The sequence below is a fragment of the Panicum virgatum genome, chromosome 8N, assembly GCF_016808335.1.
Source record: "Panicum virgatum strain AP13 chromosome 8N, P.virgatum_v5, whole genome shotgun sequence".
In the NCBI taxonomy this organism is placed as follows: Eukaryota; Viridiplantae; Streptophyta; class Magnoliopsida; order Poales; family Poaceae; genus Panicum; species Panicum virgatum.
The window spans coordinates 17,334,897-17,349,588 of record NC_053152.1 but is presented as its reverse complement, the minus strand read 5'-3'; the positions used below and the strand labels follow the sequence as shown (position 1 = coordinate 17,349,588).

At 44.9% G+C, this 14,692-nt stretch overlaps 1 protein-coding gene across 1 annotated transcript in view; it reads left to right on the top strand.

Moving 5' to 3' along the window:
* Positions 1 to 14,114, top strand: part of LOC120685822 (disease resistance protein Pik-2-like) — a 37,606-nt gene extending 23,492 nt beyond the window's left edge. Inside the window, exons 4-5 of the mRNA XM_039967927.1 lie at positions 6,255 to 6,801; positions 12,433 to 14,114. Of these exons, the coding sequence (XP_039823861.1) occupies positions 6,255 to 6,801; positions 12,433 to 13,886 (2,001 nt within the window). The 3' untranslated portion in view covers positions 13,887 to 14,114. The remainder of the gene's footprint in view (positions 1 to 6,254; positions 6,802 to 12,432) is intronic.
* Positions 14,115 to 14,692: the final 578 nt, after the last annotated feature.

Below are 14,692 nucleotides of genomic sequence, written 5' to 3'. Positions count from 1 at the left end.
TGCAATGCATTCCTCTTCCCTCAGACGTCTAACATGTTAGTAGGCAACGGATGCCCATCGATCTTCATCGGCTTTTTGGGTGCCTCAAACTTGAGCCTACCCTGCTCTATAGCCGATTGTATCTGCTGACGAAACACCTTGCACTCATTTGCATCATAAGATGTTGCATTGTGCCACTTGCAGTACTTGATGTTCTTCAACTCCTGATCTGTTGGGATCTTGTGATACGGCTTCAGCTTAATCTGACCCTCTAACAGCAACAGATCAAAGATCTTGTCAGCCTTGGTAATGTCAAACCCATACTTCTTGTGTTCCTTGTTGCCAAACGGACATGAGATCGGCTTTTTGTTGTTCTGAACCCATTCAGCCGATCCCACCATCTGGTCATCATCGGAATCGGAGAATTCTGAGCAGTCAACAAAATTGACTTTCTTTTGAATGTTGCTTCTCTTCTGCTCATAAGGCTTGACTTCCCCCGTCATCCTGTGGTCCATCTAACTGATACTGTAGAACTCCTGAGAAGCATACTTCTCCTTGATGTGTGGCAGGAGTCCTTGGAAAGGAACCTCTGCAAGCTGCTGATCAGACAGAACCAGACTGAAACACCGATTCTTGACATCTCTGAACCTCTGAATAAAAGTAGCGACTGATTCATCGTTCCTTTGCCTCAGGTTGGTCAAATTGGTCAACTTCATCTCTTCCATACCAGAGTAGAAGAACTGGTGGAATTGCCTCTCTAGATTGGCCTAGAATATTATGGAGTTAGCTGGCAACGTCGTGAACCATGTAAAAGCCAATCCTAAGAGAAACATGGAAAACAAACGCACCTTCAATGCATCATTCTGTGCTGCTTCTCCACACTGCATGATGAATCTATTGTTGTGCTCTACTGTGGAGACCTCCCCCTATCCATGTGGGGCAACGGTAGTTGATCATAAGCAGCTGGATATGGAGTTCTGTACATCAGATTCTGCTGCTTTGGCCTCAAACCAAGCTGATCCCTCATTGTCTTGGACGCCCAGTCAATCTGTTGACCATCAGTTGATGCTGACTGCGATGTTGGTGAGGCTATCGGGGGTATAGCCATCGGTTGAGCAGCCGATGTAGCCCGCGCGACTTGCTAAGTAACTTGATTAGATGGCGACTGGTAGAGGACCATCTCATTGCTATGATTAGCCTGCGCTGACCCTTGACTAGGTTGTTGCTGTGCCACAGGACGTATGTTGGGCACATTAATGTGACGCACAAAACTAGTCACAGGATCATGGAATACTAACTTCATCAGCATAAGGAAGTCTAGTAACCCGGACCTCTGTAGGAGACTTGGGTTGTATCATCATCGCCAGATTCTGTTGTTGAGGTGTCGGCCCAAAAGCCGACACGTTGCTTGGGCTTGCTGACGATGGCGCTGATGTAGTTGTAACTGACGGTTGTGGAGCCGATGCGGTATCTTGATGCTGGGTCGGCTGTGGAGCCGACACATTAACTTGTTGATTCATCGGCTGTGAAGCCAATGAACTTGGCTGCCCTGCTAAAGATGGCACCATGTACTCCAGAGGCATACCATAACTAGTAACAGGATTCCATCCAACTGGGAACCCTGTCATGTAACCTCCCTGTGCATGTGTAGCCATTGGCATGGAAGTGGTATACACAGGAGAAAACTGGGACGACGCTGTAGTACTAATCGGCTATGTATTTCCAACATCCCCATCTGCCCGAGCTTGAGTATCAGTCGGAGACATTTCAGTAGCCGATCCAGTAGGGGCGAAAACCATCTGACTAGCCTGTTGATAGGCTGGTCCCACAAAGCCAAGCATTCCCCTATCTTGCAGCGTCTTGAGCACAGCATTGTGAACAGAATTAGCCATGATCGGAGCATGACTTATGAAAGCTTACCCGATCGCTTGATTCATCATGTGCACCATCCTGTCCTCCTTCTGCGACTCATCATAGGGTGGAAGAGTAGGAAAATCATACTTCTTGAACACTTCTCCACTCCTATTTGTGTTGTAGGATAAAAGGCACCGCTGCTCAAAAGCTTCAGTGGCTGCCTTGAGTTCTGCTTTCTGCTCTTCCTTCAGCTTGTCCTTGTTGATCGGGATCTAGTTTTCTGAAGAAACCTTATCCTTCCCTTCAGATGTCATCTTGATGCTTCTAGTCCCACCGGGCGTACCAAAAGATGTGTTGACGCGAAACGATCACACACCAAGCCTGAGAGCCCCGTACGCCAAGCTCGGACTCACTTGATTCAAACCATGGCGTGCCAGTCAATTTGACCTGTAAATTGAGAAGAAAACAGCAAACCGTCAAATTCAAGAGTGTATCGGCTGGAATTCCGAATCACCCTTACGTAGCGTATTGGCAAAGTTCTGCCGATACAGAAAACGACAGCAGATCGGGTATAAAGAGCGTGCAATAAAAACGATCTACAAGGAATCGACAATGAGCTACCGATACCAATATGCAACTAGACGGCTAGTTCTAAAGCCGACACGTGCCAAGTAACAATGTGCAAACCCACGAATGTATGGATCTGAACAAAGCTAAGCTTGTAACCTATCTAATCAGCTTTAAAGGATGTATCATGATAAACGAGGAGCTTATAGTAGATTAAATAGATTACTAAGCCGGGTAAATTGTGAATAGATCTAAACGAGAAAACAGCGATACGCCCGAGATCAAACTTAGATAAATTCAATAAAATTGGAATAGATCTGAACGAAGCCACAGCGATGCGTCCGGAAGATAAAGCTCAGATTTACTCAGTAAACGAAGACTTACCAGCAAAGCCAGTTTACAAAACCAACTTCAGAACCCTGCGCTAGTGAACCTGAAGAATCTAATGAGGCCTTTAGCCGCGCGATTAGATGACGGTACTGTAGCATCACTGTAGCAAATCATCGATTAATTACCGTCATTAGATTCATCACGAAAAGTTACACCCATCCCTGAAAAGGTTTTACAAATTGACTCCATTTACTACTTCATACATAGAAGATTCTCTTATTGAATGGAATAGCACAGCGTGAACCAAACGAGGCCCTTATCCTTTCGTCAATCTGTGAGCTCTGCCTCTCATCTCAACTCCTCTGTCTCTCTCTCTCTCTCTCTCATCGTTTCTCTCAGGCTGAGAGTTAGATCGAAGCGCTCGTCCCGGGGAGGAGCTGGCGGGAGGAGGCCGTGGGCCACCAACGCAGAGTGGGGCGACGCCGCCGATTATCATGCGTCCAGACCGCATGCCACCAGCGCGGTACCGCCTCCAGCCGCAGTGCGTCCAGGCCGGGGGCCGCTAGCGCGGGTGGGGCGCCGCCGCCAGCTGCTGTGCGTCCAGACCTGGGGCCACTGGCGCAGGGAGAGCGGGCTGGGCTACGCCTCAGGCCGCCTTGCGTCCAGCCTGGGCGGCCTCGGGCGGGGCCGGCAAGGGGGCGGCCTGGGGCGGGATCGGCATGCGGTAGCTCGACGGCAAGGGTAAGGAGATGGAGATCGATAGTATTTTTATTTTTCTGTTGATGAAATTGTTTTGAGTTGCTGTTGTTCGGGGAAATTTGGGGAAGATTGAATATGTTTTCAATATGAGGATTGATGCTGGTTTAATTGTTGTAATTGGAGAAATTTGGGGAAGATTGAATATGTTTTAAATTTGAGGATTGATGCTGGTTTAATTTTTGTAATTGAATGGGGATTTGATGGCGTTGTGATGATTGGGGAATTTGAGAAATGAGGCTTGCTATGTAGAACAAGCACGAGGTAGAAGAAGAGGGTGCGGCAGCCAGCGACGGCCGCCGGCCGGCAAAGCCGCCGAGGGGTCAGGGTGCATTTTTTTTATTTGTGAAAAATTCTATTGATCCCGATTGGTAGCATGACCCGGGACTAAAAGTACTCTTTAATCGTGGTTGCCACACCCGGGATTAAAGCCCCTGTCTTTTGTCCTGGATTGAGGATCCCGGTTGAGAAACCAGGATAAAAAAGGTTTCCTAACCGGGACTATTGAGCTGTTCTGTAGTAGTGCGATGAGGTTAGAACCGGTGCTAATGCACGCAAGCATTAGTACTGGATCTAGTTCACACTGGTATATTTGTAGGGGATGGTTGTGGAGTTGTGTAGTAGTGTCAGGACTAGTCCTAAATTATCGAGCAACTCTAAAGCAATCACGATGTCTTCAGAAATCATTTCTAGTGTAGTAACATGATGATTTCAATGCAACAAGTTGCCTCATTTTTCATGCTTGCCCTGTTTAAATGCATTCTAATCAATGCAGTAAAGTTGCTACGTACAACAATTTACCATCTATCTACCTATACTAATCACGTAGAGCATTCCCACCCAATAAACTAAATAGCGTGTCCAAGATTGGCATGTCACATAGATATCACCTAAGGAACTAAACCTAATTTGTGATATCTTTTTTCTCTCTATCCCAATCCTTTTCCTCCCCACTCTCTCAACCTGTATCGAATTTGTGATATACACCCCTATTGATTTCATATAATTTCTTGAACTTTGGTTTTTGGAAAACAGTTTTTGGATCAGATGGATCGGAAGTTCCTGTATTTCCCCTCCTCGCCTCTTCCACAGTGAGCTTTAGCTTTGGGGAAGAGGAATAAGAGGTTTAATCCAAGATCTTCCAATGATCTACTGCATCTTGGTGAAGATCCTGTTGTTGATGAAATGAATGAATGTGAAAGAGGGAGAGGGAAGTGTGGTGTGTGAAATGAGATGGCTAGAGTACGCTTACCTGTAGACCCAAGGAACTGTAAGGATAACAATTGTACCATGCAAACCATGTGAAGGTGCTGGTGGTCTGACCGTGGCTTGGCGGGTCCAACTGCTCTGCTGAGTCATGGTTGACGGTGACGAGTGCTGACTCGAGTCACCACATGCTGACGTGCCAGTTAGCTTATGGTTGTATGATTGTCACACGTATACGCCAGGTCTAACCTACACGGTAAACTAAAAATAAACAAACTTAGAGAAATACATCCATGAAAAATATAAACAACGCACAAATGCAAAAGTAGGGGTGTCACAATAAGGTAGGGGCTGCCCATAGGCTACTCCCAATGTCACTGCCTCTAAACTTATCATGCCATAGAATATAATACTATAATTTTATAACTCCCAAAATGTATAACACAATGATGTTGTTTCTAGCTAGGACTCCCAATATCTTTAATTATTACTCCCTCCACCCTGAGAGTGATGTTGTAGCATTCAAAATTTGTACCATAAAGTCACTTAGCATTGGACAAGCTTAGTGGAACTGTCACATGCAGCCGCATGCCACCAAAAAATTCTTCTGAACTCTTCATCTCCTCATTTAATTAGTCGGGGGGTTTCCAGTGCTTCCGAGACATATAGACGGCTTAATTAAGCCCGTTGTACATGCCCTAAGGGTCATGATCCTTTACCACACTGGCAACCAATCCCCTACAACTCCTTTATGGTTAACGGTGATGAGCAATTAAGGTGTGCTATGGCCAGTCAACATCGATCATAGTGCATTAAAGAATTAATCATGGTATTGATAGAAGCACTAAGGTTATTTTTCTAAGATACTAATTTATCTGAAACTGACTAGAAGTTGATTTATTTCTATAGGATGGAGTAAATCTAAAGAAAGAGACTGCATAATTTTGTACTACTATGCACTAAAAATGAAATGCCAAATTTACTACTAGTATATCAACTCGTGCTCGTGAACAAGGGCTAGTGCGAAGTTTGATTATGTTGTTTCCATGAGTGCCATATATAGCATCTATAGAATTTTGAGTAGATGAATGAAACAACCCTCCTTAAAACATAACGTTATTTTGTTGTTTCATGGACATTCATAGCATTTAATGTGCATCTTATGGGATTGGAAAATTACTTGACGAAATGAAAGTTTAATGCTCGTGTATGGAACAATTGCTAATTTTTGGAGCACTGTACACCCAACTTCATCTACATGAAACACCTCTCACTAGCCCCCCCCCCCCCTATTTTTTGAGTTTATGTGGCAATGTATTCAATGATAATAAAATTCCCATCGGGTTAGCCTAAGAGACATGAGTGTTAGAAATTCATGAAACTCCTAATGAAAAGGTTCTTATCATATAATTCCTCTGTCACCACAAGAAATCATTCTAAATTTGTCCAATATCAAAAAAACTCAAATTTGACCAGGTTTACATAAAAATTACAAATATTTATGAATAGATAAATTGATTATTTAATTGTTTAATTGATTATTTACATTGTTTGAACAATAGGTATCAAAGAAGTTTTATTGGACATGGGATCGAGAGGATGAGGAAACAAGGTATCAAAGTGAGCAAACTAGGGACATCTTACTAAATAAATGTGGTGGATTTCCCAAGGTCATATGTGTTGTAGCTGAGTCATGGAGGCTGTTTCGCAACATTAAAGTAAAAGATAACCTTGTGACAAAGTTGGAGGCCAGCCGACAACTTACCACAGCCAGTCTAGAAGGCATGTTTTCGTGGTTGCGTGCCTACTTTGGTTCTTGTCCGGATTCCCTGAAGCCATGTATTTTCTACCTAACAATCTTCCCTGTGAACCACACAATCCGTCGGAGGCGTTTGGTGAGGCGGTGGATAGTGGAGGGATACACCGGGGATAGCAAACAAATTACTGCAGAGGAGAGTGCTAATGGGTTCTTTTCCAGGCTTGTCAAGCTCAGTATGATCCAACCGCCACGAGGACCGAGGTATCTGCCGTCCTCCTCCACAAGAATGCCATTATGCCAAGTCAATGGATTCCTCCGTGAATACGTCATTTCAAGGTCGATGGAAGAGAACTTTGTGTTAGAAACTTTAGATCGCCTAGGAGTAGATCGGCGGGTTTTTTGTGAGACATACCTTTCACTGTCATTGTCGTCCACGATTCCGGCGCGACCTCGTTCGGCGACGGAGACTGGGCTCAGGCAGCGACGGGTGGTGCAGTATGGGGACGACGGCGTCGTGGTGCTGGTGGCGGCTTCCCGTCGCTTCAGCGCCCCCTCTCTAGATCGGATTAGGGTTAGGACGGTGGGTATAGTGGCGGCGACTAACCTCGTGTCTTGAGCCTCTAATCCCACCTCCACTTTATAGAGCTGCGCGACGGGGGCCCACCAGCCTCATATTGGGCTGGGCGTCCCCGATCAGGACGCGAGTCAAGGTTGGCCCAGTCGTTGGACTGGCCCAGTGGAGATCAATACTAACATTCTCCCCCTTGATCTCACCTTTATACTTTAAAATTCCTCAATTTGAACTTAACTCTTTACTTTCTTTTTAGTTACTTTGCTATTGGCCTCATCTCATTGCAGATCAGTACGTAGAGCGTGCCTCATCATGACAGTTATTAGTTACCGTCAGACTTAACAGCCACAATGTACCTTACTGTATTGAAATAAGACCTTAACCTTTATTTGGGCCCTTTAGTAATCCAGAAATCGTAGGCTTCCCGTAAAACCCATGTCGACTTGGGCGGTAGGCCTTTTGGTAAGCGGATCCGCAAGCACTTGCTTGATACTTTGGCGCTCCATGATTTCATATGATTCTGGATTTTCTCCTTTGCAACATATGACCCATTGTCAATGTGTTTGGCAGCACACTTGACATGTTGCCATAGGAGTGAAAACATTCGAATGGTATATTGCTGTTGTCTACCATTATCAATTCCGGGTAATGGTTTTCTTAACCATTTTGCCTGTCCTGCAGCCTTATATAATGCTAAATCTTGGGTACACGACCCACAATATTACAACTATTTTGCTTTGGAGCTTTTCCACAATAAAACTCCAAACTCGAGTGTTAGCTACTACTGTGGGCTTCACTAAACTCGCCAAAACTTGATTCTTTTTACTCACAACCTTTTGAGAGTAAATGTTTCTTTCTTACTTAGCATGAGGCTGACAGTATTTTGCAAAATTGCAATACATTCTATAACTCCATTCCAGTGATCTATTGCTGGACTGGACTTCTGCCAAAATTTCCCGGATACTTGTACTATGTCAGGGTAAATTCTTTTGAGCACTAATTTTGCTTCCAACAGCTGAAGCACATGGAACCTTTTCTTTTGATCGATCATATAACGGTTCCTGGAATTCTGAAAATTCCAAAACTATTACCCTTGACAATAGGACAGGCGTAGGCTTACTCGCATACATACTTTATATCCTTCAGAACTATTTTCTAAGTATGCTCTCTGCGATAATCCTTAATACTCCCTTTACTTTTATCCCAGTGAATTTTCATTTCTAGAGCGAATGATTTTTCACCGAGATTACTTTATCAAAACTAGAGGTCATAATAACCTTCTTTAAACTTTGTAGGAAAATAATTTCCCATCTTCAAACTTTGCATATTTGCAATTTGTCGTCTTGACCTTTAATTAAAACCCAAAACTTTCTTTGTTCTCATAAAACTTTAGATACCACTATTCTGATTTCATCAGATGGTATTCGGATGTTCTTTTCTTTTCACAACAAAACCATTTGGTTATGTCATGTATATACACTTTCTCGTACAAATCTTCATTGGAAGATATTTCACCAACATCCATTTGATGCAATTCTAAAAGTAGTATGCACCAATGTCTCCATGATTCTAAAAGAATTCTTTCATGAGATTGTACAAAAAATGTCTCATTAGAACTTATCCTTTGTCTTTGCATAAATCTTTTGCCACAAGTCGTGCTCAACGACTTTCCATGTTCGCTCTGAAGTCACATTTAATTTTGTAGACCCATTATAGCCTACTGTCTTGGCTCTATTAGGAACTTATTTTATGTTCCAAAATAAATTTGAAACTTCTAGGTCTCATGACATCTTTTATGGCTTCTTGCCACCTCGATGAATGAGACATCTCAATTTCTGTCATTCAATCAACACCTCAACATATGATGAGACAATTGTAGTGCTTGAATTATAGGAGTGAACATACAGTCTCACTTCTCTTCAAGGCTTAGTTCTTTGCATACTTACTCCCCCAGATTATCCCATCTATTGTAAAGATGGAATATCTTCGAGCTTTTGTTTGGGTTTGTTCTTTACAAGCCTCAAAGGGTGCTTTAAGCACCACCTTGCTTTAAGCACCACCTTTTCTTTCGGATGTTTTGAGGCTCAACTTTCTTTTCTTCTTATTTAGAGCTGAAAAACTCTAAGAATCTTGCTTATTTTTATGGTTGGGATATCAACATTATGACCGTTGTACTCCCTTTTTGGTCGGTCATACTCACTTTAATAGATCATCCTTGCTTTTAAAATGCATCGCATTTAACTTTGCAGGGAAAATTCTCTCTAAATTTTAATCTTTCTTGTCTCTCTAATATTTCTCCCCCTCGAAATATGGCACAAACTTTGCTGCCACAATTTCGAAACTATTTTTAACACTTGTGAACGAGGAGCATTTCATTACTAGAACTTTATTCATATGACCAAGTCATACAAAATAATGGGAGTACTATTTCCTCGTTTCTTTTCAAGAGCTCCTCAGAGTTCTTGATTTGTTGCACTTTCAAGAACTCATCAAGTTCTTTATTTTGCTATACTTTTGCAAGTCATGCTTGCAATCTTGGTTTCATACAACTTTCCTTTTATCCTTTGATTCTTTTCAAGTCACTATAGTAGTGCATGAGAATTACTGGCTTAACTTTAAAAGCTCCCCCAGACTTCTTTACATTTATGTGATACTCAAGTAGCACATGATCCATCACAACTTTTCCTATCATAAGTGACACAAGTGCCAAAAACTTTTCCGACATGCGGTATAAAACTTGAAAGGCATTTGCAACGCATGTTTAATTCAACGTTGGTCAAATTTAACATGCGTCAAACTCATTTCAACCATTATCTTTACTATTGAAGGACAAGGAAAAAAAACATAATATAGAGATAAAACTTTGGTCACAATGACTAATAACATGCACATATACTTTCTTTTCTGATTAAATCTACCCGTTGGTTCCAATTTAATCAAAAAATTTAACGAATTACAATATTCGCAAAACTTTAGTGAGAGAAACAAAAAACTTTTCAAAAACAGTTGCATCTCTTTTCCATATCAACTAAAAGTCAGAATGGAACAAGCACTTTTCTTTCTTAACCACAATTATACAGCTGAGTAACCTCTAAACTTTATCTGTAGCGTTGATCAGAATCAACTTTTGTCTGTTAATTTCTGTCTACTTGGGAAGAATTGTATGTCTTAATTTAACGTTGGTCAAAATTAAAATATACAACTTTCCTTTACTTTCAATTCTATATCACCGTTGGGCAGAAATAGAATACATGACTGGAATAAAAATTATAATATTGCCATCATCAACTTTGGTCAGAAAATGACAATATCATAATAAACTTTAAATTTATTTTCTTTTAAGAGCAAGCTAATGCTCAACTTGATACTTACAATGGCAAAATGGTGCCAAAACATTCTTTCTTTGACATACAACAGCGGAAGCTTTTCTTAACCTTAAGCATAGAGGTTCCTTTTTCCCACAGGAAAAAACTCATCTGAGTCTATCTTTCTTTATTGCAGCGGAAAACTTTTCTTTCTTTTCAGAAACAATTATTTGTTTTTCTCTTTTCTCTAAAAAATTGATCATTCTGATGCAAAAAGTCAGAGATTTATCATTGAACTTATAAATATAATATTGTTATCATCAACGTTGGTCAGAAAATAACAATATCATAAATTAACTTTAAACAAATATCTTTCTACTCCTCTATTTAAATTTTCCAGTTGGTTCCAATTTAAATAGAGGATGAAACTTTTACTTTGCAGCGGAAACTTAACATGATTCACTTTATTCAGAAGCATCTTTGTAATCTTTTATTCTTCTAAGCAATATACACGTTGGTGTAATATTCAATAGAAGTCGAATTCATCAAAACTTTACTCAAAATTGCTTCTGAAAATCGAAAACATAAAACCAAGGCTTTACTATTTTGTCAGTCCCGTGTTCGGCCCACTCAGCATGCACGCGCGGCCCGAATCAGCGAAATCGGCCCGCCGCCCATGCGCGCGCGCTGCACTTCCGCGTGCGGCCCACACTCGCGCTCGCGCAGCCCATCCGGCCCAGCACCGCCGGTCGGCCCAGCAGCAGCTTGAGCAGCCCCTGGCCGTCGGATCAAATCCGACGGCCCTCCGTGGATCTCGCCAGGGCAAACACCCGGCGGCCACTCCTCCCCAAACCCTAATGTCATTTTTCTCTTTCCTTTCTCCCTCTTGAGCCTCTCTCAGCTCGAGCCCGAGCTGGCGGCGGCCACTGGCTGCCGAAAGGGCGCCGCGCCGCCATGGCCCTCCTCCCCTTTCGCCAGCGCCGGTGAGGAGCGGCGCCGCCCGCACGTGGCCGCGGCCCTTCCCCTTTCTACTGAGCACCGAGCGCAGCGCCGCCGGCGCCTCTCGCCGGCCCCCGGTCATTGCTCGGAGGGGGCGCCGCCGCCGGCTCTTGCCGGCGCACGGCTGGGTCTGGTCGACGGCCCGCGACCCTTCTTGTTCTTTTCTTCTGTGCCGCATAGGGCAGCTGCAGTCAGCGGCACCGGCCATGGAGGCTAGCTGCACCTGCCTTGGAGGCCGACGGCGCCGGTGAAGGAGGACGCCCCAGTGAAGATCCGGTCGGCTCCCCTCACCTCTTTCTCTCCCTCCTACTCTTTCTCTTGCTTTTGCGCCGCCCATGGCGCCCTGAAGAAAATGGTGGCGCCGCCGCCGGTCCACTCGCCGGTGCGCGTGCTCGCCCTTGGCTGAGCACGCCGCCGTCGAGCGGACTGGGCGACGGTGCCCTGAGGACCGAGTCCGCGGGAGAGGCACGCGCCGCGGCGTAATGTCCTCTGCCGGCGGCTCGACTTTTCTTTGCCATACGGCGTCAAACAACGCCGGCGGTGTGTGGCGGTAGCGGGTGAGTCCCGCCGCCCTTTTTCTCTAGGGTTTCGTTTTTCTTGTTCGATTTCCATCGAAATCTCTATGTCTTTTGTCTCTGTTCTTTCGATTCGTGACCGAATCCATTTTTCCCAAATTCGATCTACTCTCTAGATTGGCTCTGGTGCCATTGTTAGAAACTTTAGATCGCCTAGGAGTAGATCGGCGGGTTTTCTGTGAGACATACCTTTCACTGTCATTGTCGTCCACGATTCCGGCGCGACCTCGTTCGGCGACGGAGACTGCGCTCAGGCAGCGACGGGTGGTGCAGTATGGGGACGACGGCGTCGTGGTGCTGGTGGCGGCTTTCCGTCGCTTCAGCGCCCCCTCTCTAGATCGGATTAGGGTTAGGACGGTGGGTATAGTGGCGGCGACTAACCTCGTGTCTTGAGCCTCTAATCCCACCTCCACTTTATAGAGCTGCGCGACGGGGGCCCACCAGCCTCATATTGGGCTGGGCGTCCCCGATCAGGACGCGAGTCAAGGTTGGCCCAGTCGTTGGACTGGCCCAGTGGAGATCAATACTAACACTTTGTGTTTGAACTGGAGGGAAATTGCAAGAACTTGCAACGCGATCCGGGGACGGACAACCATTATATCAAAGGAGTGGACATGGCATGCGTAGTACAGCATCTTGCCATAGACAAGAGTTGGGATCGAGATAGAAATGTATTTGAGAGTATTGACTTCTCACGGCTACGGTCCTTAACAGTTTTCGGTAGGTGGGAATCATTCCTCATCTCTGACAAGATGGGGCGGCTCCGGGTGTTGGATCTGGAGGACGTGTCTTCAGGGTTAACAGATGATGACGTCGAGAGGATGGTGAAGCTGCTGCCCCGCATGAAGTTCCTGTCCTTGAGAGGATGTGCTGAAATCACTCATCTGCCAAGTTCCTTGGGAGATCTGAAGCTGCTCCATACTCTGGATATCAGGGAAACATCTGTGAGAAACCTACCAAAGAGCATCATCAAGCTAGAGAAACTGCAGTACATTCGTGCTGGTAGGGCAGTAATTTTGGATAATAACAATACTGCCGGTACCTTTGGAAGTCTACCAGCGGTAGCAGTAGCAGCAGCAGCAGCTAACCCGTCAACGTCAGGAACGCCGATGAGAAGGCCACGTGCAACTGTAGGGTCCTGCATGTCAATGTTCAGCATACACCATCGTCTTTATGATGGCTCTCATAATGGCATCAATATGGTTAGAGGGATTGGGAAACTTTCCAGCTTGCACACCCTGGGTGTTGTTAACATCAGTGCTGCAGGCGGGGAGGACATTGTGGATGAACTCAAGAACCTTACCCTTCTGCACAAGCTTGGAGTGTGCGGCATTAACCGAAAGATCAGCGAGAAGTTTATTTCAGCCATCTCACGTCTCGCCCATCTGGAATCCTTATCCCTTCAATTCCAGCTCAACCAAGACCATGAAGCTGCTATTAGCTTGTCGCCTCTGGTGAAGCTACGGAGCCTTAAGTTGTACGGACTAGCTGACAGGTTGCCAACATGGATCATGCTGATGTGCTCTCAGTCTCAGTTGCCTACACTTGAGAAATTGGATTTACAGATGAGAAAGTTGCCTCAACAGCAGCTAGATTCTATTCTTACTCTACCACGTCTAGGGATTCTACGTCTTCGGTTGTCAGAGTTTGAAGATGAAGAGATCCGTTTTGGTTGGGGTAATCGTCGGAGTTCAGATGGTGCATGGTATTTCGACTTTGTCGAGATATCCTGCAACTCCAGGTTACAGGCTGTAAGGTTTGCCTCCTCAGTGGATGTCGTGATCCTGAAGATTCAGTGCTCTAGTCTGTCTTCATCACTACAGTTCTTTGGTCTAGGGGCCATGAAAAAGCTGAAGGAAGTCTGGCTTAGCGGATCCTATGGCGACGCCTTAGAGAAACATTTGAAGGAGGAGCTTGACAAGAACAGAAACGATATCAAACCCATACTGCTGCTGGAAGGAAAAGGAACCACATCGTCGACTTGATGGGTTGAGCAGATCCAGGTGGTGTTTACTGCCTTTATCATCCTAGCTAGCATTCCTAGGCTTGTTTGCAGGGGGCCTGGAGGGCGCAGAGCAGCCTGTTTCCTTTTTTCCTCTATTACTCTACTGCTCAGTCTTGTCGATCAAGTAGGGCCAAATCGGCAAAACAGATTTTCGTTGTATGTGTAACCGACATAATCTGTATAACTTGCAGTGCGGCCTTGAATTGAACATTGAAATTTGTAACGAACATGGCACCATTTATGCTATTTCGAGTGATTTTGTTGATCGAATGACAACACAACACTTGTACTAACATGATTGTTAAGATGACCATTCGCAGGCTTTTAGGTTCAAGTGATGACAAAGAGAAAGAGAAAATAGGCATAGCAAGGCCCGAAGGGCCGCCCCTACGGGGGTTCCGCTACCCGGTTAGCGGACAGGGGTCGAGGGAGAGCCGCCCCTCGTGGGTCTCAGGGCAGCGCCCTGAAAGCTCTTCGGTCGGAAGCACCGGAAGAACCGACGCATGAAGCATCGGTGCATCCGATGGTTGTCGGAAGAACCGACGCCATGGCAGAAGGGAGTCAAATTCAAGTCAGCTTATGGGCACCGGATGAACCGACGGGTCAAAAAGGGGCATCGGTTCATTGAGCGTCCTATGTTCCAGAGACGATGTCAAGTGCCCAGGAGAAGCTTCTTCAGCACCAGTTGAACCGACAGTGCATCGGAGTATTGCGTCGGTGCAATGACGTCAGCGCCCAGGAGAAGATTCTTAAGCACCGGATGAACCGGTGATGCATCGGTACAAA